The following is a 27,657-nucleotide window of genomic DNA, read 5'->3' as shown; positions in this document are numbered from 1 at the left end:
CAAAGCTCCACAACACTGACAGTCCATTGTGTAATTGCTGTATATTCTGGACAAAATAAATTCCTTTCACACTGGACATACACTGAATGTACAAAACATTATGAACACCTGCTCTTTCCATGACATAGACTGACCAGGTGAAAGCTATGATCCGTTATTGATGTTACTTGTTAAATCCACTTCAAATCAGTATAGATGAAGGGGAGGAGACAGGTTAAAGAAGGATTTTTAAGCATTGAGACAATTGATATGTGGATTGTGTATGTGTGCCATTCAGAGGGTAAATGGGCAAGACAAAATATTTAAGTGCCTTTGAACGGGGTATGGTAGTAGGTGCCAGGCGCACCAGTTTGAGTGTGTCAACAACTGCAACGCTGCCGGGATTTTCACGCTCAACAGCTGTGTGTATCAAGAATGGTCCACCACCCATAGGACATCCAGCCAACTTGACACAACTGTGGGAAGCATTGGAGTCAACATGGGCCAGCATCCCTGTGGAACGCTTTCGAACACCTTGTAGAGTCCATGCCCGACGAATTGAGACTGTTTTGAGGGCAAAATGGGGGGTGCAACTCAACATTAGGAAGATGTTCCTAATGTTTTGTGCACTCAGTGTATATAGAAATATATGGTGTTAAGGGACTTAAAAACAAATGTATCCTCATCAATTTTGATATTGATGATATTGTCAGTTTATTTGTTTCTAACATGGCAGTCTAGTATGGTGACTAGCGGCTTCAGCCAGTGGTGTGTTCTGAAGGGGGTGTGTTCAACCTTAGTGGGAGGAGCTACGGTCGTTTGCCACGTCTTGTAGCCTGCGGAGGAGGGCTGTCTGGTTGTCCGGACACACCCTCTTGGGGGATGGCTCCTCCTCCAGCTGCATGCTGCGCTTCTTGGTGGGCGTCTCCCCGGTGCGGATCATACTGTTGATCTCCGCCAGGCGCTGCACATTAAGAGATAAAGGTCATAGACACAGGTCAGGGAGGGTTCATCATCATTATCATCACAGGTCAGGTAAGGTTCTAAACACGGTTAGGGTTTTTAGATTAAGGACACTAGTACGAGAAGTCATCAAAACCTGGTCCTGAAGCTCCACTATAGGGTGTGTAGGCCTTTGTTCTACCCCAGCATTAACACAACTGATTCACCTAATCAATTAGTCACTGTCAGGGTTTGAAAAATACTGTGCTGAACCAGCGTGAACCAGTGTACATTGTGTGCATGAGTAATGTATGTGTGTGTACTTGTGACTCACGTTGGCTGGGCTGCTGCAGATGTAGTAGAATATCTTGTCCGGTGCGGTAGCGGTGGGGGGGCTGCCACTAGCCTTATGGGGGGAGATGTAGATGGAGTGGTTGTGGGACAGGAGGACCCTGCGAGGGGAGCTGTTCCTCAGGGAGGGGTACGGGCACAGGGGAGGAGACTCCAGCTGTCAAGGATAAACACGCAGCAGAGTTAGCTTCCAAAACAAAAGAGTGAAAGGTTTGCAGAATAGAGGCAAGTTTGAAAAACAACTTTCTCCTCCTCCTTTTCCACCTCTCCCTTTATTTTATCTCTCATTACTCGATTTCCTCCCTCCCTCCCTCCCTCCCTCCCTCCCTCTCTCTCTCTCACCCCTGCAGAGGGTGAGCTGGGCGAGTAGCGCAGGGCATAGTGGCGCATCTGTTTGATGTAGACCCGGTTGTAGAAGTTGATGAGGTCTCCTCGCTCCTCCTCCTCCCCCCCTACCACTCCCCCTTCATCATCCTGCTGCTGGTAGGGAGGGAGGGATGAGGACGGGGAGAGGAAGGGGGCCAGGGTGGGGGTGGATGGGGTGCTGCCAGGCTGAGGGGCGGGTAGGGTGTTGGTGGAACGCATGGGTACGGGGCTGCTGTCTCCACTTCCTAAGGGGGGTAGAGAGAAAGGAAGATGGAAAATAGTGTGTGTTTGTGTGTGTGTGTGTGTGTGTGTGTGTGTTCCTACCCTCATGACTGGTGTCTGTAGGAGAGCTCTGTCCATTTCCCTCACTGCTTCCTGAGTGACGTCTCTTCCTCCCAGAGATCAACACACTCCTGTAGACCTGGTAAACAAAATCAGACAACCGGTGGTCCAATGACAGCATCGCCACTATCCTTCCAACTGAACATACTCCAGTGTCCATAAGGGAAAAACAGTGACGCTGCCACAGTACAATAGGCTCAAACTAGGGCCTGGAGTTATTACTGGTCAGGTCAGGAAAATCTCCTGACCATAGCCATAAGGCCCTACTACAGTACTCACACTGCTGCTGGCCTGGGGCTGAGAGCGGTAACACTTCATGATGTTCTGGAAGGACTTGTCCTCTTTGGTCACCTTAACAACGGTAGGAAACACACATACAAGTCTTTAGGAAGAGGACACACACACAGCATGATACACACTGCATGCTACAGTACCTTACGCACACGCACACCCATACAACCGCCGCCCCACACAAACATCCCACACACACACTCTAACATACCTTGGTCATGAAGTACACAGCACACATGAGGAGCTGGTCTAGGTGTCGGTCCATCATGAGCTCTGTGCAGTGTACCAGAGAGTACTCAAAACACGTCCAGATCTTCCTCCGCAGCTCACTAGAGATGTCCAGCTTGGCACACAGGTCTCTGAGACGCACACTGGCCAGGTGGTACACCTGTTGGCACAGCACAGCAGCTTTAAGTCTTTAAACTCAAGCAAAAATCTATCATTTACAGTATGATGCACTGCAGTTGTGGGGTTCTTAAAGCTAGGGCAGAAACAGAATACTAGGATGCATCTAAACAATTTCCTCCATATCCAAAAGATGAGTTAGATTTGTAACATGCCTGAACTATCCCTTTAAATTCTGTGCCAGATGAAGATGGTGTTTGTGTTCCTTTACCTTGCGGAAGAACAGCGAGAGGGAACTCTTTTTCTGAGGCCTGTTATTGGACGGGCCCTGTGCTGCCGGCTTCTTGATTGGCTTGCCGGCGGCGTGGCTGCTCTGGGGAGTGGGACTGTTCAGGGTGGTGGTGATCTGTGGTTGGCTGGTCAAAGTGCCAGTCAGGGACTGGGCAGACAGGGGCTGGAGCGTGGACGTGCCTTGTCCCGTCACACTGACCTGGACAGGGATGAAGGTGATGCCTCCGTTCTCATTGGCTATTCCTAAATAGGTCAGAGGGCATGATATTGCTCATTAATAATATGTAATAATTGTATATGATTCATCATAGTGTAGCAACCTGCATACTGCATTGGAGTCAGAAACCCCACTATACAATGCATATAGGAGTCATTGGCAGTTTGGGCATAAGGTGTACAAAACAACATAATGACATACTGTACAGTAATTAATCTGCAAATGTCACCTTGCACAGGTATGGTGACCGTCTGTCCGTTGTTAGCGGTAACTGTGGCCGTTGCCATGGTGACCACGGTCTGTCCAGCAGGGATGGTGGTGGTGACGATGGCCTGGGAGGTCCTGAGGGTGGTAGTAGTAGTGGTTGAGGGGGAGGGGTCAGAGGGGGTGTCGGAGGACGCATCCACAAACAGCCGTCTCCTGGCCGAGCCTGTGGTGGAGCAGCTGTAGCGGTCCAACAGGGTGGTGGGGGAGGGGGACACACCTGGGGGGGAGAGGAAAGGTTGGTGACATGGTTAACTTGACTGAGTAACCAACTGACTGACAAATTGACTGCCTGACGGCTGATGAGCTAAATGACAAACTGACTGAATAAAAAGCTAACTGACTAACCTTTCCCACCACTGTTGGCGCTCAGGTCAGTGCCATGGTTGTTTGGGGTGAGAGGGGCGCTGCCAGCACTACTGCCTCCATCCCCGTCCTCCAGGTGCTGGGGTGGCATCACCTGAACATTAATGGGAAAAATGATTATTTTGTACTCATTTCAGTCCAGTCCATCTTTTTCAAGACATTGAATTCAGTATTCCTTTGGGTTCACATGATTCAGCATGTGGGTGAGAAGTGAGACTTGGCACCATTTTCCTATCTGTATATGTGATGAGTAGGGGTTGGGTGGGGATTGGGAGGGGTGCTGTGGATGTCCTACCTCCTGGCAGGAGGGTGGTTGGTTCTTGGCCCCCCTGACGCTGTCCCACAGAGGGGATCCCCCCATCCAGGCCAGGCTCTCCAGAACCTGCTCCTCCACCTGGTTCAGATGCTTCACCACCTCCCTGAACAGGCCCTGCTCCACCCGCACCAGCACCTCGATCACCTGAGATGCATTACACAGATACGTATATGATATACATGCACACATATATGCATAAACACATGGAAGCACTCAGACAGGAGAGAGGGGAGAGAGTTACATACAGTCCAGTCACACACTCATAACACACTCGTGACTAGGACAGTCAACACACAACACGGTACAAATACATAATACAGGTATAAGTACAAGTATGTACCTTGTAGAAGTGGTATGCGGGGAGCTGGAAGATGTGTATGACTCGTGGGAAGTCCCCTGGGGGTCGGTAGGAGAAGATGATAATCTCCAGACAGCAGGCCAGCAGAGAGCGCTGGAACACATCCTGCTCCAGAATACCCTAAGGACACGCACCAGAACACAGGGTTGATTGTTCATATTTTACAAGCAAGACTGGCAGGGACAACAGTGTCAAATGTGTCATAACATGCAATATCTCAACATATGGCTAAATTTAAACATATCTGTGAACTGAAAATACAAGAGCGTAACTTGGACCTTTCCATAAATCATGCTTTGACATCAATGGGAAACTTGTGTGAAATTTCTAGTTAGTTACAGCAAACTGAGCTAAGCTAGCAGGGCAGGTGAGACTCACAGAGAGATCCACATTGCCCAGTCTCTTCTTCTCCTGGTCAATGACGGCCTCCAGGGTTTTATAGTAGAGCGTCTCCGCCAGGCGGAAGTACACTGCAACGTATTTCCCCAGTCCTGCGTTCTCTTCCCCGTTGCCCTCATAGTGCTGGCAGAAGAGCTGACACATGTCCTTCAGCCTAGTGGAGATGGCCTCACTGGGGTCTCTGGCACACGCCCTGACACAAGACAACACAGATGCAGATACTGTTACAACACCACTGCTGTTACATCACCACTGCTGTTACAACACCACTACTAATACCCCGAAACAGATCAACACAGATAATTACTGTAACAACACCCTCCAGACTCATACTCACACACCAAAACACAACCATACAAAAGCTACTGTCACTGTTATAAACACCCTTCATCGGTCATACTCATATCCCTACAACCTGAAATGAAAATGGACAATTGCACACTTCAAAGGTAACAATATAAGAATGTATAGGTATTTAAAAAGGTAAGGCCTATGGAAGATATAAAATATTCAATAACAGGGGCTGGATAACACATTCTGTGTTTGGTTGTGTGTAGCATAGAATCCACTTTAGGCCGTGGCTAGTATAGAGTTATCGCCCACGCCTGCCCGTCCCTCCAGAAACCTCTTTCTCAGAGCTATGGATCCGGATGATGTTCTGCACATGTGTTATTGTACGCACACATTTTGTATTTTTTATTATCATTTTTTTTTGTTGTATTTTACCCCCTTTTCCTCCCAAGTTTCGGGATGCGAAAGTCGAGTCATGCGTCCTCCGAAACATGACCCGCCAAACCGCGCTTCTTAACACGCGCTCGCTTAACCCGGAAGCCAGCCGCACCAACGTGTCAGAGGAAACACCATTCAACTGACAACGAGGTCCATCTGCAAGCCCCCGGCCCGCCACAACGCGTCGCTAGATCGCGATGAGCCAAGTAAAGCCCCCCCGGCCAAACCCTCCCCTAACCCGGACGACTCTGGGCCAATTGTGCGCCGCCCTATGGGACTCCCGATCACGGCCGGTTGTGATACAGCCCGGGATCGAACTAGGGTCTGTAGTGCGATGCAGTGCCTTAGACCGCTATGCCACTCGGGAGGCCCCACACACATTGGTTTTTATAAAGTAGCTGCTGCTCACACTCCCCCCTCCCTTCTCGTTTCGCTCTTTACTCAGCTTCTTCTGAACCATGATGATGTAGCCTATGTCTCTGCCTCATATTTCTAAGCAGCTGAAACAGCCTGCGGCGATTTTAACGAACATTCCAAAACATGTATGTTATGAAGGCTACAACCTTCTCCGTCTGTCTGTTGTACCGGATATTGCAGTTAAAGAAGCAGGACACAGTCCCCGACACTCTGTAGCAAAAACAATCAGTGTTTTGTGTGATAATGTAGGCTAATCTTTGTAGTTGCTGCCACATCGTAGTTCCTGAAAAAAGAACACTACTTGACTGCCTGTCTGCCTCCGGCGCAGCTTAGCCAGTGTTTGCAATGATGATGAAAAAAGAACATTCAATCGTTGTTTAGACTGCATGTCTGTGTCTTGCTGCGCTCCACCTCTGGGCAGCCGAACATTCTAAGCAGCCGAGCATGTTTCTGGACTGGTAAAGACGGGCGAGTTCATTTCGCATCGCATTGTTATGCCACAGGCCATATATGCTGATATACAGTCCTGGTCAAAAGTTTTGAGAATGACAAATTCTAATTTTCACAAAGTCTGCTGCCTCAGTTTTGATGATGGCAATTTGCATATACTCCAGAATGTCATGAAGAGTGATCAGATGAATTGCAATTAATTGCAAAGTCCCTCTTTGCCATGAAAATGAACTTAATCCCAAAAAAACATTTCCACTGCATTTCAGCCCTGCTCCAAAAGGACCAGCTGACATCATGTCAGTGATTCTCTCGTTAACACAGGTGAGTGTTGACGAGGCCAAGGCTGGAGATCACTCTGTCATGCTGATTGAGTTAGAATAACAGACTCAAAGCTTTAAAAGGAGGGTGGTGCTTGAAATCATTGTTCTTCCTCTGTTAACCATGGTTACCTGCAAGGAAACATGTGCTGTCATCATTGCTTTGCATAAAAAGGGCTTCACAGGCAAGCATATTGCTGCTAGTAAGATCGCACCTAAATCAACAATTTATCAGATAATCAAGAACTTCAAGGAGAGAGGTTCAATTGTTGTGAAGAAGGCGTCAGGACGCCCAAGAAAGTCCAGCAAGCGCCAGGACCGTCTCCTAAAGTTGATTCAGCTGCGGGATCGGGGCACCACCAGTGCAGAGCTTGCTCAGGAATGGCAGCAGGCAGGTGTGAGTGCATCTGCACGCACAGTGAGGCGAAGACTTTTGGAGGATGGCCTGCAAAAGGTACAGGGATTGGACTGCTGAGGACTGTCATCAAGGCAAAGGGTGTCTATTTGAAGAATCTCAAATATAAAATACATTTTGATTTGTTTAACACTTTTTTGGTTACTACATGATTCCATATGTGTTATTTCATAGTTTTGATGTCTTCACTATTATTCTACAATGTAGAAAATAGTACAAATAAAGAAAAACCCTTGAATGAGTAGGTGTTCTAATACTTTTCACCGGTAGTGTAGCTGCATGTACCTCAGCAGCTAACAAGAACATGAAATCGCCAGAATGACTGTTTGTGTCGTGCTTATGTTTGTAATACTGACAACAAAGTTTGTACGAACATGTCGATAATGTATTTTGTGTAAAACATGTAAATAGCTGCATGTAGCCTACTCCCCTCCTGAAAAAAGAACATGAAATGGCGCTTTTGCTTACAGAGACAGGGAACGCAATAGTTAGAACAATTTTGTGTACAACATGAAGTTTGTAGGCTACACCAGCGACCAGACAAAGGCGATGAAGGAGGGGGGAGCGGCAGCGGAGCACTCAGCACAGCAGCTATGCTGGCAGCGGAGTGGGCACTCGGCTAAGTAAAAAAGAAAACCTGCACATGCGCAGAAATATCTGTAATTTTTGCAAATTGGGATAGAGAAACTCCGTATCTGTAGCCACTTTGTATATGTATTATATGTATGGCGTGCAATACCTCAGTAAGTCTGTGAGTCTTCCACTGGGGCCGCGTTTGAGTCCAGTGAGCAGGCTGTGTAGTCGACCAACACTCTGCATGGCAGTAGAGACCGGCGTACCCAGACTGTTGTCCTGGACATAATTACGACCCGTCAGGGGAGTGGACACCTTTAGGACTGAGGCCTACAGGACACACACAGGAGACATAACACAGGGATTACTGTACATTTTAATTTATTTTTTTAACCTTTATTTAACTAGGCAAGTCAGTTAAGAACAAATTCTTATTTACAATGACAGCCTACACCGGCCAAACCCGGACGACGCTGGGCCAATTGTGCGCTGCCCTATGGGACTCCCAATCACGGCCGGTTGTGATACAGCCTGGAATCGAACCAGGGGGTCTATAGTGACGCCTCAAGCACTGAGATGCAGTGCCTTAGACCGCTGCGCCACTCGGGAGCCCCATATGATTGGATTCAGACTCAAAGACACAAGTAACGTATGTGTGTGTGTGTGTGTGTGTGTGTGTGTGTGTGTGTGAGTCTTACAGTCAGACTGCTGTAGAGTCTGTATGCTGAGGCGTCCTGGTTCTCCACTCCCTCACACAGACAGGGGCCTGGGGTGCCGATGTCTTCATTGGCCCCCTCTCCCAGGAAGATCCTCTCATCCAGACCTCCAGTGGCCAGAACATGCTCCTCATACACACGGCCCATGGACGCACTACACAAACAAACGTATACACAAATATATCAGTAATGTCACTCAAAAGACTATCAATATAGTCTTATAGGATTGAAACTTACAAACTGTCTCCAAAATTCATAGGATCTAAGAAGCCAGTCAAGCTCTCTTCTTTCCCTTTGAGAATCTGTTGAGGACACAGAATATCCAACATGAGGCAAAACATACAAGTAGTACTGAGGTGTGTGTGTGTGTATGTGTATGTGCCTGTGCGTGTGTTTGCGTGCATGTGTATGTGTGTGCATGTGTGTGTGCACTTTCATGTGTGTGTGTTTGCCTAACCTTCTTATGAAAGAGCCTACTGATGAAGGCTTTCCAGAAGTGTTCCTTCACCCCCTTGGCCTCTAGCACCAGGCCATCATGCAGTTCACACAGCTGCTCTATGAAGCAGTAAGGCCCTGCAGTGGGCTTGTAGTCCTTACTGCTAAAGTCCTCAGGAAGTCCTGTGGATCAGATGAGACAAAGCAGCTTCCTGCATTAGATGTGTGATAAGGTATTTCAGTAACTATGCATATTTCTATACACAAAAGTACCATACAGATTTAACATACGGAGGGTAGTGCATACGGCCCAGTACATCACTGGGGCCGAGGTCCCTGCCATCCAGGACCTCTACACCAGGCGGTGTCAGAGGAAGGCCCTAGAAATTGTCAAAGACTCCAGCCACCCAAGTCATAGACTGTTCTCTCTGCTACCGCACGGCAAGCGGTACCGATGCACCAAGTCTGAAACCAATAGGACCCTGAACAGCTTCTACCCCCAAGCTATAAGACTGCTAAATAGTTAGTTAAATAGTTAACCAATAGCTACCCGGAAGATCTGCATTGATCCTGTTTTGCACTAATCTCTTTTGACTCATCACATACGCTGTTGTTACTGTTTATTATCTATCTCGTTTCCTAGTCACTTTATCCCTACCTATATGTACATATCTACCTCAATTACCTCGTAGCCCTGCACATGGACTCGGTACTGGTACCCATGTATATAGCCAAGTTGTTACTCATTATTCCTAGTGTCTTTTTTTCTTTTCTACTATTTCTTTTTCTTTTCTCTCTGCATTGTTGGGAAGTAAGCATTCCACCTGCTGTTTACCAAACATGTGACAAATACAATTGATTTGTGATTTGATCATGTGAGTAACCACACACGTATGCTTCCATGCACACACGTACACATGCATGGATACTGGCTGGATACTATCAATGCTGTTATCTATAGGAAGATATGGAGGGAATATAGGCGTAGGGGGTGCGGGGGGAGATATGAGAGATAGGAGGTTAGAGAGGGACTATAGACATCAGGGAAGGGATATAGGCCTACGAAAGGGATGTAGGCCTACAAAGGGGATGTAGGCCTACGAAAGGGGATGTAGGCCTACGAAGGGGATGTAGGCCTACGAAGGGGATGTAGGCCTACGAAGGGGATGTAGGCCTACGAAGGGGATGTAGGCCTACGAAGGGGATGTAGGCCTACGAAGGGGATATAGGCCTACGAAGGGGATATAGGCCTACGAAGGGGATGTAAGCCTACGAAGGGGATGTAAGCCTACGAAGGGGATGTAGGCCTACGAAGGGGATGTAGGCCTACGAAGGGGATATAGGCCTACGAAGGGGATGTAGGCCTACGAAGGGGATGTAGGCCTACGAAGGGGATGTAGGCCTACGAAGGGGATGTAGGCCTACGAAGGGGGTGTAGGCCTACGAAGGGGATATAGGCCTACGAAGGGGATATAGGCCTACGAAGGGGATGTAGGCCTACGAAGGGGATGTAGGCCTACGAAGGGGATATAGGCCTACGAAGGGGATGTAGGCCTACGAAGGGGATGTAGGCCTACGAAGGGGATATAGGGGTGGGCCGGGAGTGCACCTTTGAAGTTGGGGTTGAGCAGCTCCTTCCTGGTGTTACAGAGCAGGGCATTGGAGAAGACCAGGTCCAGAGCACACAGCAGCAGATGGTACGAGTTCACCAGGTCATCACTGATTAAAGGGAAGTTTCCTGGCAGAGGGAGAGAGAGAGAAGAGCCATGTCAGAGAAATGTAGGAGATGGAAATAATCATACATAGGATTTTATAGCGCTTTTCTAAAGACCCAAATACGCTTTGACACAACAGACAATGGAATCCCCCTAACCGATCTGGTCATTCCAATAAAGCTTGTTGAATGGAATTCATCTGAAGGATAGAGGTCTCGTATTGACTGAAGAGTAGTGCTGGTAGCCTCAAACATTGACTTTGCTCACTGCCATTTGAGTATCCAAAATGCCACCGCAAATGTATCTATCTGAAAGTAGCAATCATTGGGTTCCAAGCTAAATAGGCTGCTCTGTGGTATTGCCAACTATTATAAACACTAAATCCAGGCCGTGACACAGGCAAGTCCTGACCTGCCCCAATGCAATAGGTTGCCAAGATAACGGATACACACTGATGGATCTGACTGTGCGTGTGTTATTATTAATGATTAAGAAGATATAAAAAGGACACATCTACAGTACTTGCCTTGGCTGCTTGTCTCCTGCTGATGTCAACACGTCAGTGCAGGCCTTGGCATGCCCAGTGTAGAATACCTAGCCCTTGTCACTGACTTTGTGTGTAACCAAGCAGCGACCACTTCAAATACAATCAAACCAGCCTTTTCTCCTTCAAAGTACCCTACTGAGCCCTTTTCCTTTGTCCTCCACTCTTTTCCTGTATTTTACAATGAACAAAAACAGAAGTACTCACCTTTAGCGTGGACAAACAGAATCCAGCAGAAGTTGAAGACTTCAGCGATGGTGCAGGGATGGCGTCTAAATCAGAATAAGTTCATACATAAATTCAATCAGAATGCTTAAGCCTGGTCAAACAGACTGACCACGTTGATCAGAGATATTCCGCGATCACGCTGGCACCAGGAAAGAAACCCCTTGGCTTTGTTTAAGAGTGGCCAAACTACAGTATAAAATAGTAAAGCATTAGAAGTTCATAGTTATCTACAGTATCAACAACTAATTCACCTCTGTTTGCGGCTCCTGTGGACTCTGGGCGGCTCATCATAGGGTGCCTTAAAGATGGCTTTGAAGATGGGGACGTATTTCTTGAAGATGACGGCGGAAACTGTGAAATTTCTCTCCAGCTTCGCCGTGCTCTGGCGGAAGTCCTGAGGAAGACTGGCCATGTCCTGCCATTTCTTTATCTTGTTGAAGAACTCAATGAGGCTGGAATCAGAGAACAGGACAACTGTTTGAGTAATACCATTAGTACTGTATTCTACTGTGCTTTAATTCTATATTACAATTAATGGATATGATTAGTTGATGTGTGGTCACTTGTTCAGCATTATTAAACATTAATACATAATTTATTGCACAAAGAACCAGGCTGGAACAAGAATCTAAGATCTGGCCAAGATACCATACAGACATGTACGAAAGTCAATTAAGAATTTGGGTGAGGATTTGGGTCCTACAGTAAATTATGTAATGTATGATGTGGGACACATTTCGTGCCAGTTTCCTGGACACAGAATAAGTCTAGTCCTGGATTAAGAGGCACGTTTATTGTGTCATCTCCATTGAACACGCTGTCTAGTCCAGGATTTGGCTTAATCTGTGTTTGGCAAACCGGACCATTTAGATAAGTGTATGGGTGTACGTACCTTTGTTCTGAACAGCGGAGGATTCGGGTCAGGGAGATATAGTTTCCCTCTGCAGTGCCCTTACCCACCGTTGGTACTGCTGTCCTACAGGCCACATAGATGGCACAAGCCAGCCAGTGTAGGTCCCTTCCCTGTGTGTGTGTGTGTGTGTGTGTGTGTGTGTGTGCGTGGGAGTGAGAGAGAAGGTGAGAGAGTTTCAATTATTGTTCTGTCACACGGTTCTCTCACACTAGTAACAGTAAGAGCTGATGGGGCCAGGGACTAGAGTTGCCATGTTGGAAATTCTCCCCTCAAGGGGTCTTTTCTTCATATTTCATGTTACCTTATGCTTCTTCCAAACCACAACCAAAATAAACCATTAAGCCGTACACAAGTATATATACATAGTGATTATAATGATTACTATTACCATTCGCTGCTGCTACATTGATTATTGTGATTATAACCATTAGTAATTATCCTGCTACCAGCCACTTTCTACCCCTGTTCTATTATTATGATTATCATTATTACCATTGGTATTTATCCTGCTACTACTAGTCACTTTTATCCCTGTTTACATGTTCATACCTACCTCAATCACTCCAGTACCCCTGCACATTGTATTAATGGTACTGGCACTGACCTGTATATAACTGCATTCTCGTGTTTTTCTTATCTCGTATTACACGTGTTTTTCATCTGATCTATACTATTACCTTTATTCTGCATTGTAGAGAAAGAGCTCGCAAGTTAAACATTTCACTGTACTGTACACCTGCTGTTTCCTGTGCATGTGACAATAAAACGTTGAAACTTGAAATAGGCACACCACTGCATATCCTTACGGACATTTGTAAATTAAGCCAATGTAAAATGCACACTATCATTTGAATTTAGAGGTTGCAGACTATATTATAACAATATATTATTGAACATTTCAACAACATAATAGGCTAAAAACAGAATTATGTTAAAAGTTTGATCATATTCAGTATTATGAGTAAGCAACCTAGTCCTAACCTAGTCCTATTCTAGACCCTGAGATTGGTCCGCCTCCCAACCTGACAAACACCGGCAAACTCCTCCCCTTTCCATAGAAAGATATTACCAATGATGCCGTTTTATGATATATTTATGCAAATCTACAAAAATATTAGAAGCTGCGTCTTTAAATAGAAAATGTCACGACTTAACATGTGGGTCATATAAGGTGGAAGGACTCACACTATTCTGCACGTGAACTACCGGTAAACCGGTTGCCAAATTAGGAAAAAGTATAATTTACTATACAATATACAATACAACAGACATATTTAGACCTACCTCTAATGTGTAATTTGTGCTTATGCTTTTGTAGCTCCTCCATGCTTCGTTGCTCGCCTTCTCGTCCATATTCAAAGCTCGACAGAGTTCTTCAAACCCCAGCCTTATTTTCTGCAAAAAGTCTTCCTCCTCGCTCATTTCAAATGTGTTCCAAAAACGTCACGGGGAAAAAGATTCGGGTCCAAATAACAATGCAGTTGCAAAGCAGAGTCGACTCAAGCGCGGTTTGTTACAAAGTACATAGCAACAATGTTACTCTTCGTATATTGTTGAGAACCGATATACAGCGCTGTACAGTATAGCCATTTAAATGTCCTTTGATTGACAGCTACTAAAGTGCGTAGCAGATTATGCCAAATGCTTGCGTACAGTACTTGAGCGATGGAACAACGTCACATTTTGGATGGTATTTTGTTTGGTGAATGCAACGTCAAGCGTACAGTGGGTTTCCGCCCATAAAAAATGCGTTCCCAACCTTGAATGGATGAATCACCAGTCATTCAATAAGAATACAACACTTCCGGCTGCTTATACTCCACATTCGACGATCAACAACGTATGACACTACATACTAAAATACATCTGATAACGTTGATACTTTCCGTTTTAGATGGATGTTTTGCAAACGTTCCCATTCTGGCCATTATAGGGTGTAACTTTGAAGCAACCACTAACCACCCACGTGCCTGCCAGTCAACATTCAAGCGCTGTGCTGGAAACTTGTCAACAACTATGTAACAAGAACTTGCTGCTTAGCCCAATAGGCCGCCAGATGTCGCTATTATTCCTTTTACGGCCCTTGTCATCTGCAATAATAGCGCCATCAGCCGGCCGGTTGGGCTACTTGCGGCTATGCAGATTGTATACTTTCAATGTAAAACGAGAAAATCCTATGTGGTTCTTTTGATGCATCAACACTGCATCCAATAGTTATTAAATGGCATCTTATTTTGTCAGGCAACTCATTGTTGAAAAACATAAATATTTCTCTGCACACAGGACTGTCCCACTAGATTAGATTGCTATGCAATGAGTGGCTTGGGAAGGGACACACATTTTGTCATTGCATTTTTTACCCACTGCATATTAACAGTAGATGCCAATTATTAATTTTGCCAAAATAAAATATACAGTCTCCGGTAAGTGCATGAGCTGCATCAAATCAACACTAGATGGTACTGTAGTGTAGGTCAATATCCCTTTCATAACCACAAAATACATCTTCAGGATTTGGATACAGTTCTCAAATGGTGTACTTAAGCAATAAGGCCCGAGGGGGTGTGGTATATGGCCAATATACGACGGCTAATGGCTGATCTTATGCACAACGCGGAGTGCCTGGGCACAGCCCTTAGCCGTGGTATATTGGCCATATATCACAAACCCCCGAGGTGCCTTATTGCTATTATAAAACTGGTTACCAACGTAAATAGAGCAGTAAAAATAACTGTGGTATAACCCGTGGTATGACAAGGCTGTCAGCATTCAGGGCTCGAACCACCCATTTTCTGACAACGCTTATACCATGGTGTTGTTGAATACTTGTTTCTGATTGGCTTGAAGGCCGTTCTAGTGCCTACATTATTTCCCTATGACGCACGGTATTCATGGATTGCATGTTATGTCACAATCGTTTTTTGAAAGTTCGTTTTCGACTGATGCCCAACAGAGCATTCTACTCAATACATCGTCAATGAGCGCTGTTGAAGATTTCATCAAAAGTGCATTACAGTGGCTTGGAAATACAATGTCATTCAAAAGGAGGCAAATAATTGAAAGTACAAATATTTTAAAGTACTACTTAAGTAGTTTTTGGGGGTATCTGTACTTTACTTTAGTATTTATATTTTTGACAACTTTTACTTTACTACATTCCTAAAGAAAATAAATGTACTTTTTACTCAATACATTTTACCTGACACCCAAAAGTACTCGTTACATTTTCAATACTTAGCAGGACAGGAAAATGGTCCACACACTTATCAAGATAACATCCCTGGTCATCCCTACTGGCTCTGATCTGGCATACTCACTAAACACACATGCTTCATTTGTAAATGATGTCTGAGTGTTGGAGTGTGCCCCTAGCTATCTGTAAATGACAAAAACAAGAAAATGGCACCATCTGGTTTGCTTAATATCAGGAATTTGAAATGATTAATACTTTTACTTTTGATACTTAAGTATATTTTAGCAATTACATTTACTTTTGATACCCAAGTATCTTTACTTTTACTCAAGTATGAAAATGTGATACTTTTTCCACCACTGGGAAAACCTTTCGTCATGATTTTGATACCGCCAGATTGACTTTAGATGCAGTATAACGTTAGCTAGTTAATTATATTGAGGGGAGGACACTGGATTTTAGCTAGCTACGTTAGCACTGCTAGCTATTTCTGACGAACTTTGCAATCTAATGACAACATTGCCATGTCTTAAGTAAATTTGACGACATGATAATGCTGGTAAAGTTGTTTCCTACTAAACAATTGAGTACTTTAGCAATGTCTTCGTATTTCCAGGCACTATAGTGTATTATAAACTGGGTGGTTCGATCCCTGAATACTGATTGGCTGACAGCCGTGGTTTATCAATCAAATGTATTTATAAAGCCCTTTTTACATCAGCAGATGTCACAAAGTGCTATACAGAAACCCAACCCAAAACCCCAAACAGCAAGCAATGCAGATGTAGAAGCACGGTGGCTAGGAAAAATTCCCTAGAAAGACAGAAACCTAGGAATAAACCTAGAGAGGAACCAGGGGTGGCCAGACCCCTTCTGGCTGTGCAGGGTGGAGATTATAACAGTACATGGCCATTAAGGCCAGATTTTTCTCCAAGGTGTTCAAACGTTCATAGATGACCAGCAGGGTCAAATAATAATCACAGTGGTTGTAGAGGTTGCAACAAGTCAGTACATCAGGAGTAAATGTCACTTAGCGTTTCATAGCCTGGCATTTAGAGGTTGAAATAGCAGGTGCGGTAGAGAGTGGCATATCAGACCGTATACCACGGGTATGACAAAACATTTATTTGTATTGCTATAATTACCTCGGGGGTTTGTGGTATATGGCCAATATTCCACAACCCCCTCGTGCCTTATTACTTAAATATAAAGTAAACAGTCGTTAGCCTTCGTCCAGAATGACTGTTTATCACGACTTTAGGACACCACATGACGCGACCGAGTGACGGAGGTGCAACCTATGAATATTTGCACGGTAGAATTCAATGGCCATATTTCATTCTTACATGTTCGATGTTTGAGCTGCCTTTGAAAGCAAAGGTCGAATTTAAAACATTATTGGCATTGTTGAAGTCGATTTTCATAATGGCAAGCTAGGACTTACGGGTTGGTTAGCTAAACTAGCAAGTCTGTTTGTTTGTTTACTACGGCAACTACTGACTGTAGCTATCTAGTAAACTTGCTAGCTACTTGAGTGGATGTTGAACACATTTCTACAAGCAAATGAGCACATTTCTAGAGGCAAATGTGTTAAATTATTATAAATTATCAACTCGGGGCTCTATGCGTTCTCTGGAAAATAATGCAAGTTCATTTGCACCCCGCTAGCGCGTATTGGAACACACATTCCACGTCGTTCATGATTTTCCATAGAACGCATAGGCCCTCATTTAGTATCAGAACGCTCCAAAGAGCGAAACGCTCTGAATTTACGAACGGACAATCTGACAACGCTCTGAATTTACGAACGCCCAGAGCGCACTCTGGCACTCCAGAGTGAATTTACGAACGCATCCCAATTCACTCAACCAAAGGCCATTTGCAGAATGTGAGGATTCGCTAAATGAGTATGATCCCCATGTCGAAGGGCGTTTTTTAAGACAAATGAGTGGCCACCCAATTGCCTTGGGATACAAATATTCAATATGTCTTAGGGACATTTAGCACATGTTATCGGAGCGAGTGAACCTTGCGATATGAAATCCTCCCAAATACTTGATATATGCCAAAATGATAATGTTTGCAAATAGAGGTTGTGCTGGCAATCATTAAAACTAAACTAATGAAGGATAGGAACCAATACAAAATGGAGGAAATGTAAAAACTAAACTCTTTAATACTCTTAAAATACAGACACAGGTAAAAAATAACAGATGCACAATGCTTTGGACATTCAATGCCTCATTCAACAACCTCATTTCAGATATAACATTTATCTAAAATATGTTCTGGAAGTACACATTTTCACAAACCATACATTACTCCTGGTTTGAAATGTCCTACACAGGATTTTGAAAGTGTTATAATCAGGTAACACCAGAGCCAATGTCACAAGGCCCTATAAAACATACTGTTTTACAAATACAATTTCACAGATCACGCCATTGACATGTTGTCTCATAAAACAATCCCTTTCAACTATAAAAATATATATAAATAATATACAGTACCTAAATACAGTATAATTTGCAAATTACTGATTTGTATACATCTAACAGTATCATAACCTAGAAAAATAAGTCAATAGACCATATTAGCCATTACGTTTCAAGTTTGACTTCTTGTAGCTCCCAGAATAAATAAGCAAATTGATGAATGCATGTGTAAACAGCAGTAAAATGTATTTACAGTGTTACAGTGGTGATTTGGTGAACCACATTTATGAGATAAGTAACCTTGCCTGACACCAGAAGACTTGTGCTAGCTAATGCCTAGGCTTTAGCTCAGTGAGCCAACACAGTCTTGTGGCATGCAGGAGACAGTGATGTGCAGTCTTTCGCACTAGTGAAATGTGTGGTGTGATTTAACCCTCTGCCTCTGATTCCAGTGAGGAGAGAGGAGTGTGGTCATGGTCTGGGTCCTCCATGATAGACTGTAGGGCTTCCAATCCCTCTACAGACACACACAGACTACCCATCACCACACTGCTGTCCTGCACATCGACAACTACACACCCAGACAGACAAAGAGGGGGAGAAGGAGCGGAAAGGGAGAAGAAGTAAAAGAAAAGAAGAAGGAGCGAAAGAGAGAGAGTCGCTCACAGAAAAAGAGAGGGATTACTTCCTGTTGCACAAGTTGACATAAACACCCAGTTTTCTACACTCTATTCACACACAATACTTACTGTTCAGGCTGGTCTCAATCAAGTCCTGCTGTTGCTCCAGGATTTGAGGGATCCTAAAGTAGGCCACGCCCACATCCTCACACTCCTTCTCCTGCTCCTCCTCCTCTGGCGGCTCACTCACCACTGTGAACCTGATACTGTCCAATCACAACGCACCAGAGATCACAGCAGGTCAGTGTTCAGGCAACGGTCTGCACATTTCTAAATCTACAGTCTGTCATCTCTAGAACAATTCAGTCTACAACAGTCTTCCATGACGAGCAACGCCATAGAGAAACACATAACTCATCACTATCTGGTCTATTCATTTAGGCTATTTTCTACCTGTCAGTAATGTTGTGTAATGTTACTTTCAGTTTTGCCAGGGAAATCTCAGCTTTGTCTAATTTTTTACACACACGCAAACGTAATGTACAAAACACTCTTAACATACTTTTTTCCCTTACCTTTCCATTTGTGGGTTGCGTCCCTCTAGTACCCCCCTCAGAATCTCCCGTCTGGTCTTGTTATTCTTTATGTCCACATTAATCACTGTCAGGAGAAACAAGGCATGGTTTACTGAATCACATCTGACATTTCAGAGTTGCTCCATCAAGCCTGTCAGTTTCTCTCTAGCTACCTAATCGGAAGTTGAAATTCTACACTGGCATGGGCTCCACCAAAGGACAATAACAGAGTATATACACTGAGTGTACAAAACATTATGAACACCTTCTCTTTCCATGCCATGACTGACCAGGTGAATTCAGATGAAAGCTATGATCCCTTATTGATGTCACTTGTTAAATCCACTTCAAATCAGTGTAGATGAAGGGGAGGAGACAGCTTAAAGAAGGATTTTCAAGCCTTGAGACAATTGTGTGCCATTCAGAGGGTGAATGGGCAAGACAAAATATTTAAGTGCCTTTGAACGGGGTATGGTAGTAGGTGCCAGGCGCACCGGTTTGAGCCAAGAACTGCAACGCTGCTGGGTTTTTCATGCTCAACAGTTTCCCATGTGTATCAAGAATGGTCCAACACCCAAAGGATATCCAGCCAACTTAACACAAATGTGGGAATTATCGGAGTCAAATTGGGCCAGCATCCCAGTGGAACGCTCAGACGAATGGAGGCTGTTCTGAGGGCAAAAAGGGCAGGTCAGTGTACACGAGTCAGTGTATGAGTGTGTGACTTTGTGTATGTGAATGCTCTCCGTTATACCTTACCATTGCTGTAGTTGTAGTGGCTGGTCTTGCCAGGTGGGGGCTTGGGCAGGGACAGAGGGGTCTCCTCAGAGGGCATGTCCAACAGGGAGTACTCTACAAACAGCCTGACCACGCTGCTGTCTGCTGCCGCCTGAGACTCAGGCCTCAGTGTCAGAGACACGATCTCCACACGCACACGTTCAGAACGCTGCAGAGACAAACAGAACGCTGTAATGTAATAAGACTTGGTAATATAGCTCCACTGGAATAAACAAGGGTTGATCATCATTTAGGCTTTAACCTGTGGTGGGATTTTGGAAAGTCTAGTGGTTAATATTGCTGTTGTGGATCCCTATTCAGTAGGCTGATATGGGTCTATACGAACACACTGTAGAATCTTAACCTGCCAGCCAGGGTAGTAATGACTGAAGTATTCCACATAGTCATTGTCCCATGAAAATCTTTGGTGAAGAGGGGTGTCAGTAAGTAATTTAATATTTTATAAAATGCATAAAAGAAAACAACAAGCTCTAGTCAAAATATTGAAAGACTTAAATAAATATAGGTATTCTCTGATGATATCCATTTCTTCAGACAACAGCTCCACCTCAGATAGAAACAGATAGTGTTTAGGTGATGCACGGCCGGGACCATGTCTGTCTGTCTGGCTAACTAGCCTGGGATTTGCCTGAAGGCTCCGCTCTCCTGTGCTCTGATTGGCTTAATGCTGTCCTCGCTGTCCAATCTGTTGCAGGGAGTGCACAGAAATAAATATTTCTTATACCTCCTAATATGTTTGAAGGGTCAGAAATAATTGTACTGAAATATAAACTATGAACTACTACAATATGCGAGTAATCTAAAATATCAAAGGAAATAGTAAATTCACTGTAAAATAACATTCTAAGCAGATGTGAAAGGAACATACAAGCAACTCACTTGCAGAACAATCGCTCCCGCCCCCTTCCAGATGATCAGTGAGAAATATTTTTCTAGCTATCTTTCTAAGCTTTTCTATCCATCAACAACAATAATGCTGCTAATATTAAACTGGATATCATATCTCTACAGTGCAAACCCACACCATGAATGATTCATGAACAGCTGTGTTTTGTATTGTGCTTTCAATAAACTGGTTAAAGGTGATCAGTACCAAACCTCAGCATGAAGTAGATATACCTACAGCACTAGAGGTTCAACCAAACAATGGTGTTGGCAAGACAAACAATTACAAATCTAATAAAAACAAAAAAGCAAACTAGACTTGTTGAGTAAAACTTGTTTTTCCAAAGCTGATGAACAGCTTTCACCTGGATGCTGCTCTTCTATTCCCGTGATACTGGATCCTTGCTGTGTAGCCTACACTCAATATCAAACGGCCTTGATATAAACACAACAAGCCCAATAACCTTGATACAGTACTTCCTATCCAATTGTACTGTACTCCTATCCTCTATGGACTGAGGTTCATCGGCGTGTACAAGGTAAACAGGCTATGTTCTATCCTGTATCCCTGGTTCACCCACCTTCCGTCCCATGGAGGACTGGCCAGGAACAATGCAGTCATCACTGTCTGAGAGGATCGATTCAGTCTGATCCTCATCCTCTGCCGCTGGGGCCTCCTCTGCATTTGGGGGAGGGAGAGATGGAAAGGGGGGGGGGGACAAGGATAAAACGGTTCAGTCGTAACCAACAACAGCATTGCGGCTTGATACTAACTATACCACTGCTCAGGATTCATAAGTGTTGCTTTGAGTGTGTACACTGTAGAGGAGGGATGGGCAACTTTGATGGGGGTGGGGGCCACACAAAATCAGAACTCATTATGAGGGTTCGCAGTGGCTCATGGGTCTGTGTACCCACATCCATACCCACACATGCAGTCATGGGGGCCCTAGAATACATTTTGCTGGGAGGCCCCGCCACCTTGCAAGCAAAACATTTTAGCCTCCTCTTGACAGTGGAGAGAAAAAAATTGAAGTTTTAGAGTTAATTTCCTGCAATTCCACACATTTTGCCATAGGCTGGAGATAAATGTTTGCAGTTTTTAATATGATTTTTGAGTAAGAGTGACTTACAAATAAAATGAGGGCCCCCCGGTCGGTACATCGACCATGATTACAGGGGTTTTCTGGATCTAAATGGGACTTAGGTGGTAGGCGTGGTTGAGTCTGGCCATGGGCGTGGCCAATGATGCGCTGGCCGATTTAACATTTTAGAGGGCCTCCTGTTGGCCGCAGTGACAAAATGTAGCTATTTTAAAGAACATTTTCTACAATTATACACATTTTGCCATGTGGCAGAGATAACGTTTTTCATATATATATATATATATATATACAGTGGGGAGAACAAGTATTTGATACACTGCAGATTTTGCAGGTTTTCCTACTTACAAAGCATGTTGAGGTCTGTAATTTTTTATCATAGGTACACTTCAACTGTGAGAGACGGAATCTAAAACAAAAATCCAGAAAATCACATTGAATGATTTTTAAGTAATTCATTTGCATTTTATTGCATGACATAAGTATTTGATACATCAGAAAAGCAGAACTTAATATTTGATACAGAAACCTTTGGTTGCAATTACAGAGATCATACGTTTCCTGTAGGTCTTGACCAGGTTTGCACACACTGCAGCAGGGATTTTGGCCCACTTCTCCATATAGACCTTCTCCAGATCCTTCAGGTTTCGGGGCTGTCACTGGGCAATACGGACTTTCAGCTCCCTCCAAAGATGTTCTATTGGGTTCAGGTCTGGAGACTGGTTAGGCCACTCCAGGACCTTGAGATGTTTCTTACGGAGCCACTCCTTAGTTGCCCTGGTTGTGTGTTTCGGGTCGTTGTCATGCTGGAAGACCCAGCCACGACCCATCTTCAATGCTCTTACTGAGGGAAGGAGGTTGTTGGCCAAGATCTCGCGATACATGGCCCCATCCATCCTCCCCTCAATACGGTGCAGTCGTCCTGTCCCCTTTGCAGAAAAGCATCCCCAAAGAATGATGTTTCCACCTCCATGCTTCACGGTTGGGATGGTGTTCTTGGGGTTGTACTCATCCTTCTTCTTCCTCCAAACACGGCGAGTGGAGTTTAGACCAAAAAGCTCTATTTTTGTCTCATCAGACCACATGACCTTCTCCCATTCCTCCTCTGGATCATCCAGATGGTCATTGGCAAACTTTAGACGGGCCTGGACATGCGCTGGCTTGAGCAGGGGGACCTTGCATGCGCTGCAGGATTTTAATCCATGACGGCGTAGTGTGTTACTAATGGTTTTCTTTGAGACTGTGGTCCCAGCTCTCTTCAGGTCATTGACCAGGTCCTGCCGTGTAGTTCTGGGCTGAAGGGCCTGCCGTGTAGTTCTGGGCTGATCCCTCACCTTCCTCATGATCATTGATGCCCCACGAGGTGAGATCTTGCATGGAGCCCCAGACCGAGGGTGATTGACCGTCATCTTGAACTTCTTCCATTTTCTAATAATTGCGCCAACAGTTGTTGCCTTCTCACCAAGCTGCTTGCCTATTGTCCTGTAGCCCATCCCAGCCTTGTGCAGGTCTACAATTGTATCCCTGATGTCTTTTACACAGCTCTCTGGTCTTGGCTTTTGTGGAGAGGTTGGAATCTGTTTGATTGAGTGTGTGGACAGGTGTCTTTTATACAGGTAACGAGTTCAAACAGGTGCAGTTAATACAGGTAATGAGTGGAGAACAGGAGGGCTTCTTAAAGAAAAACTAACAGGTCTGTGAGAGACGAAATTCTTACTGGTTGGTAGGTGATCAAATACTTACAGTGGGGAAAAAAAGTATTTAGTCAGCCACCAATTGTGCAAGTTCTCCCACTTAAAAAGATGAGAGAGGCCTGTAATTTTCATCATAGGTACACGTCAACTATGACAGACAAATTGAGAAAAGAAATTCCAGAAAATCACATTGTAGGATTTTTAATGAATTTATTTGCAAATTATGGTGGAAAATAAGTATTTGGTCACCTACAAACAAGCAAGATTTCTGGCTCTCACAGACCTGTAACTTCTTCTTTAAGAGGCTCCTCTGTCCTCCACTCGTTACCTGTATTAATGGCACCTGTTTGAACTTGTTATCCGTATAAAAGACACCTGTCCACAACCTCAAACAGTCACACTCCAAACTCCACTATGGCCAAGACCAAAGAGCTGTCAAAGGACACCAGAAACAAAATTGTAGACCTGCACCAGGCTGGGAAGACTGAATCTGCAATAGGTAAGCAGCTTGGTTTGAAGAAATCAACTGTGGGAGCAATTATTAGGAAATGGAAGACATACAAGACCACTGATAATCTCCCTCGATCTGGGGCTCCACGCAAGAGCTCACCCCGTGGGGTCAAAATGATCACAAGAACGGTGAGCAAAAATCCCAGAACCACATGGGGGGACCTAGTGAATGACCTACAGAGAGCTGGGACCAAAGTAACAAAGCCTACCATCAGTAACACACTACGCCGCCAGGGACTCAAATCCTGCAGTCCCCCTGCTTAAGCCAGTACATGTCCAGGCCCGTCTGAAGTTTGCTAGAGTGCCTTTGGATGATCCAGAAGAGGATTGGGAGAATGTCATATGGTCAGATGAAACCAAAATATAACTTTTTGGTAAAAACTCAACTCGTCGTGTTTGGAGGATAAAGAATGCTGAGTTGCATCCAAAGAACACCATACCTACTGTGAAGCATGGTGGTGGAAACATCATGCTTTGGGGCTGTTTTTCTGCAAAGGGGACCAGGACGACTGATCCGTGTAAAGGAAAGAATGAATGGGGCCATGTATCGTGAGATTTTGAGTGAAAACCTCCTTCCATCAGCAAGGGCATTGAAGATGAAACGTGGCTGGGTCTTTCAGCATGACAATGATCCCAAACACACCGCCCGGGCAACGAAGGAGTGGCTTCGTAAGAAGCATTTCAAGGTCCTGGAGTGGCCTAGCCAGTCTCCAGATCTCAACCCCATAGAAAATCTTTGGAGGGAGTTGAAAGTCTGTGTTGCCCAGCGACAGCCCCAAAACATCACTGCTCTAGAGGAGATCTGCATGGAGGAATGGGCCAAAATACCAGCAACAGTGTGTGAAAACCTTGTGAAGACTTACAGAAAAGCGTTTGACCTGTGTCATTGCCAACAAAGGGTATATAACAAAGTATTGAGAAACTTTTGTTATTGACCAAATACTTATTTTCCACCATAATTTGCAAATAAATTCATTAAAAATACTACAATGTGATTTTCTGGATTTTTTTTTCTCATTTTGTCTGTCATAGTTGACGTGTACCTATGATAAAAAATTACAGGCCTCTCTCATCTTTTTAAGTGGGAGAACTTGCACAATTGGTGGCTGACTAAATACTTTTTTTCCCCACTGTATGTCATGCAATAAAATGCAAATGAATTACTTAAAAATCATACAATGTGATTTTCTGGATTTTTGTTTTAGATTCCGTCTCTCACAGTTGAAGTGTACCTATGATAAAAATGACAGACCTCTACATGCTTTGTAAGTAGGAAAACCTGCAAAATCGGCAGTGTATCAAATACTTGTTCTCCACACTGTGTGTGTGTGTGTGTATATATATACACTGCTCAAAAAAATAAAGGGAACACTAAAATAACACATCCTAGATCTGAATGAATGAAATAATCGTATTAAATACTTTTTTCTTTACATAGTTGAATGTGCTGACAACAAAATCACACAAAAATTATCAATGGAAATCAAATGTATCAACCCATGGAGGTCTGGATTTGGAGTCACCCTCAAAATGTAAGTGGAAAACCACACTACAGGCTGATCCAACTTTGATGTAATGTCCTTAAAACAAGTCAAAATGAGTCTCAGTAGTGTGTGTGGCCTCCACGTGCCTGTATGACCTCCCTACAACGCCTGGGCATGTTCCTGATGAGGTGGCAGATGGTCTCCTGAGGGATCTCCTCCCAGACCTGGACTAAAGCATCCGCCAACTCCTGGACAGTCTGTGGTGGATGGAGCGAGACATGATGTCCCAGATGTGCTCAATTGGATTCAGGTCTGGGGAATGGGCGGGCCAGTCCATAGCATCAATGCCTTCCTCTTGCAGGAACTGCTGACACACTCCAGCCACATGAGGTCTAGCATTGTCTTGCATTAGGAGGAACCCAGGGCCAACCGCACCAGCATATGGTCTCACAAGGGGTCTGAGGATCTCATCTCGGTACCTAATGGCAGTCAGGCTACCTCTGGCGAGCACATGGAGGGCTGTGCGGACCCCCAAAGAAATGCCACCCCACACCATGACTGACCCACCGCCAAACCGGTCATGCTGGAGGATGTTGCAGGCAGCAGAACGTTCTCCATGGCGTCTCCAAACTCTGTCACGTCTGTCACATGTGCTCAGTGTGAACCTGCTTTCATCTGTGAAGAGCACAGGGCGCCAGTGGCGAATTTGCCAATCTTGGTGTTCTCTGGCAAATGCCAAACGTCCTGCACGGTGTTGGGCTGTAAGCACAACCCCCACCTGTGGACGTCGGGCCCTCATACCACCCTCATGGAGTCTGTTTCTGATCGTTTGAGCAGACACATGCACATTTGTGGCCTGATGGAGGTCATTTTGCAGGGCTCTGGCAGTGCTCCTCCTGCTCCTCCTTGCACAAAGGCGGAGGTAGCAGTCCTGCTGCTGGGTTGTTGCCCTCCTACGGCCTCCTCCATGACTCCTGATGTACTGGCCTGTCTCCTGATAGCGCCTCCATGCTCTGGACACTACGCTGACAGACACAGCAAACCTTCTTGCCACAGCTCGCATTGATGTGCCATCCTGGATGAGCTGCACTACCTGAGCCACTTGTGTGGGTTGTAGACTCCGTCTCATGCTACCACTAGAGTGAAAGCACCGCCACCATTCAAAAGTGACCAAAACATCAGCCAGGAAGCATAGGAACTGAGAATTGGTCTGTGGTCACCACATGCAAAACCAGTCCTTTATTGGGGGTGTCTTGCTAATTGCCTATAATTTCCACCTGTTGTCTATTCCATTTGCACAACAGCATGTGAAATGTATTGTCAATCAGTGTTGCTTCCTAAGTGGACAGTTTGATTTCACAGAAGTGTGATTGACTTGGAGTTACATTGTGTTGTTTAAGTGTTCCCTTTATTTTTTTGAGCAGTGTATATATATATATATACACACATACAAAATTGATTAAATTGTTTTTTTTCCCTCATCAATCTACACACATTACCCCATAATGACAAAGCAAAAACAGGTTTGTAGAAATATCACATTCACATAGGTATTCAGACCCTTTACTCAGTACTTTGTTGACACTACAAGCTCGGCACACCTGTATTTGGGGAGTTTCTCCCATTCTTCTCTGCAGATCCTCTCAAGCGCTGTCAGGTTGGATGGGGAGCGTTGCTGCACAGCTATTTTCAGGTCTCAAGACATGTTCAAGTCGGGGCTCTGGCTGTGCCACTCAAGGACATTCAGAGACTTGTCCCGAAGCCACTCCTCCGTTGCTTTGGCTGTGTGCTTAGGGTCGTTGTCCTGTTGGAAGGTGAACCTTAGCCCCAGTCTGAGGTCCTGAGGACTCTGGAGCAGGTTTTCATCAAGGATCTCGCTGTACTTTGCTCCGTTAATCTTTCCCTCGATCCTGACTAGTCTCCCAGTCCCTGCCGCTGAAAAACATCCCCACAGCATGATGCTGCCACCACCATGCTTCACCGTAAGGATGGTGCCAGGTTTCCTCCAGACGTGACGCTTGGCATTCAGGCCAAAGAGTTCAATCTTGGTTTCATCAGACCAGAGAATCTTGTTTCTCATG

General features: G+C 44.8%; 2 protein-coding genes across 3 annotated transcripts in view; both read right to left on the bottom strand.

Moving 5' to 3' along the window:
- Positions 1-549: 549 nt before the first annotated feature.
- Positions 550-13,982, bottom strand: rbl2 (retinoblastoma-like 2 (p130)). Its single transcript, XM_045204948.1, has 21 exons — positions 13,564-13,982; positions 12,259-12,389; positions 11,618-11,818; positions 11,346-11,410; positions 10,489-10,617; positions 8,902-9,062; positions 8,682-8,746; positions 8,427-8,598; positions 7,895-8,058; positions 4,807-5,020; positions 4,411-4,548; positions 4,050-4,214; positions 3,737-3,848; positions 3,354-3,608; positions 2,888-3,150; positions 2,483-2,659; positions 2,260-2,331; positions 1,963-2,059; positions 1,615-1,883; positions 1,256-1,429; positions 550-943 (listed from the first exon to the last, which is right to left on the bottom strand). Exons 1-21 carry the CDS (start codon positions 13,699-13,701, stop codon positions 776-778), a joined length of 3,330 nt encoding a protein of 1,109 aa, XP_045060883.1. The 5' UTR covers positions 13,702-13,982; the 3' UTR covers positions 550-775.
- A 3,642-nt stretch (positions 13,983-17,624) lies between these two features.
- Positions 17,625-27,657, bottom strand: part of rpgrip1l (RPGRIP1 like) — a 34,270-nt gene continuing 24,237 nt past the window's right edge. The window contains exons 22-26 of one of the 2 annotated variants that reach the window (XM_041837914.2): positions 21,367-21,464; positions 19,862-20,048; positions 19,103-19,187; positions 18,657-18,793; positions 17,625-18,478 (exon numbers count right to left, since the gene is read on the bottom strand). In XM_041837914.2, coding sequence (XP_041693848.1) covers positions 18,336-18,478; positions 18,657-18,793; positions 19,103-19,187; positions 19,862-20,048; positions 21,367-21,464 — 650 coding nt within the window. In that variant the 3' untranslated portion in view covers positions 17,625-18,335. Of the gene's footprint in view, positions 18,479-18,656; positions 18,794-19,089; positions 19,188-19,861; positions 20,049-21,366; positions 21,465-27,657 lie in introns of those variants that run through there. The other variant, XM_041837915.2, reaches the window with a different exon arrangement.

The sequence above is a fragment of the Coregonus clupeaformis genome, chromosome 19 (assembly GCF_020615455.1).
Source record: "Coregonus clupeaformis isolate EN_2021a chromosome 19, ASM2061545v1, whole genome shotgun sequence".
In the NCBI taxonomy this organism is placed as follows: domain Eukaryota; kingdom Metazoa; phylum Chordata; class Actinopteri; order Salmoniformes; family Salmonidae; genus Coregonus; species Coregonus clupeaformis.
This window is presented reverse-complemented; position numbering and strand designations above follow the sequence as displayed.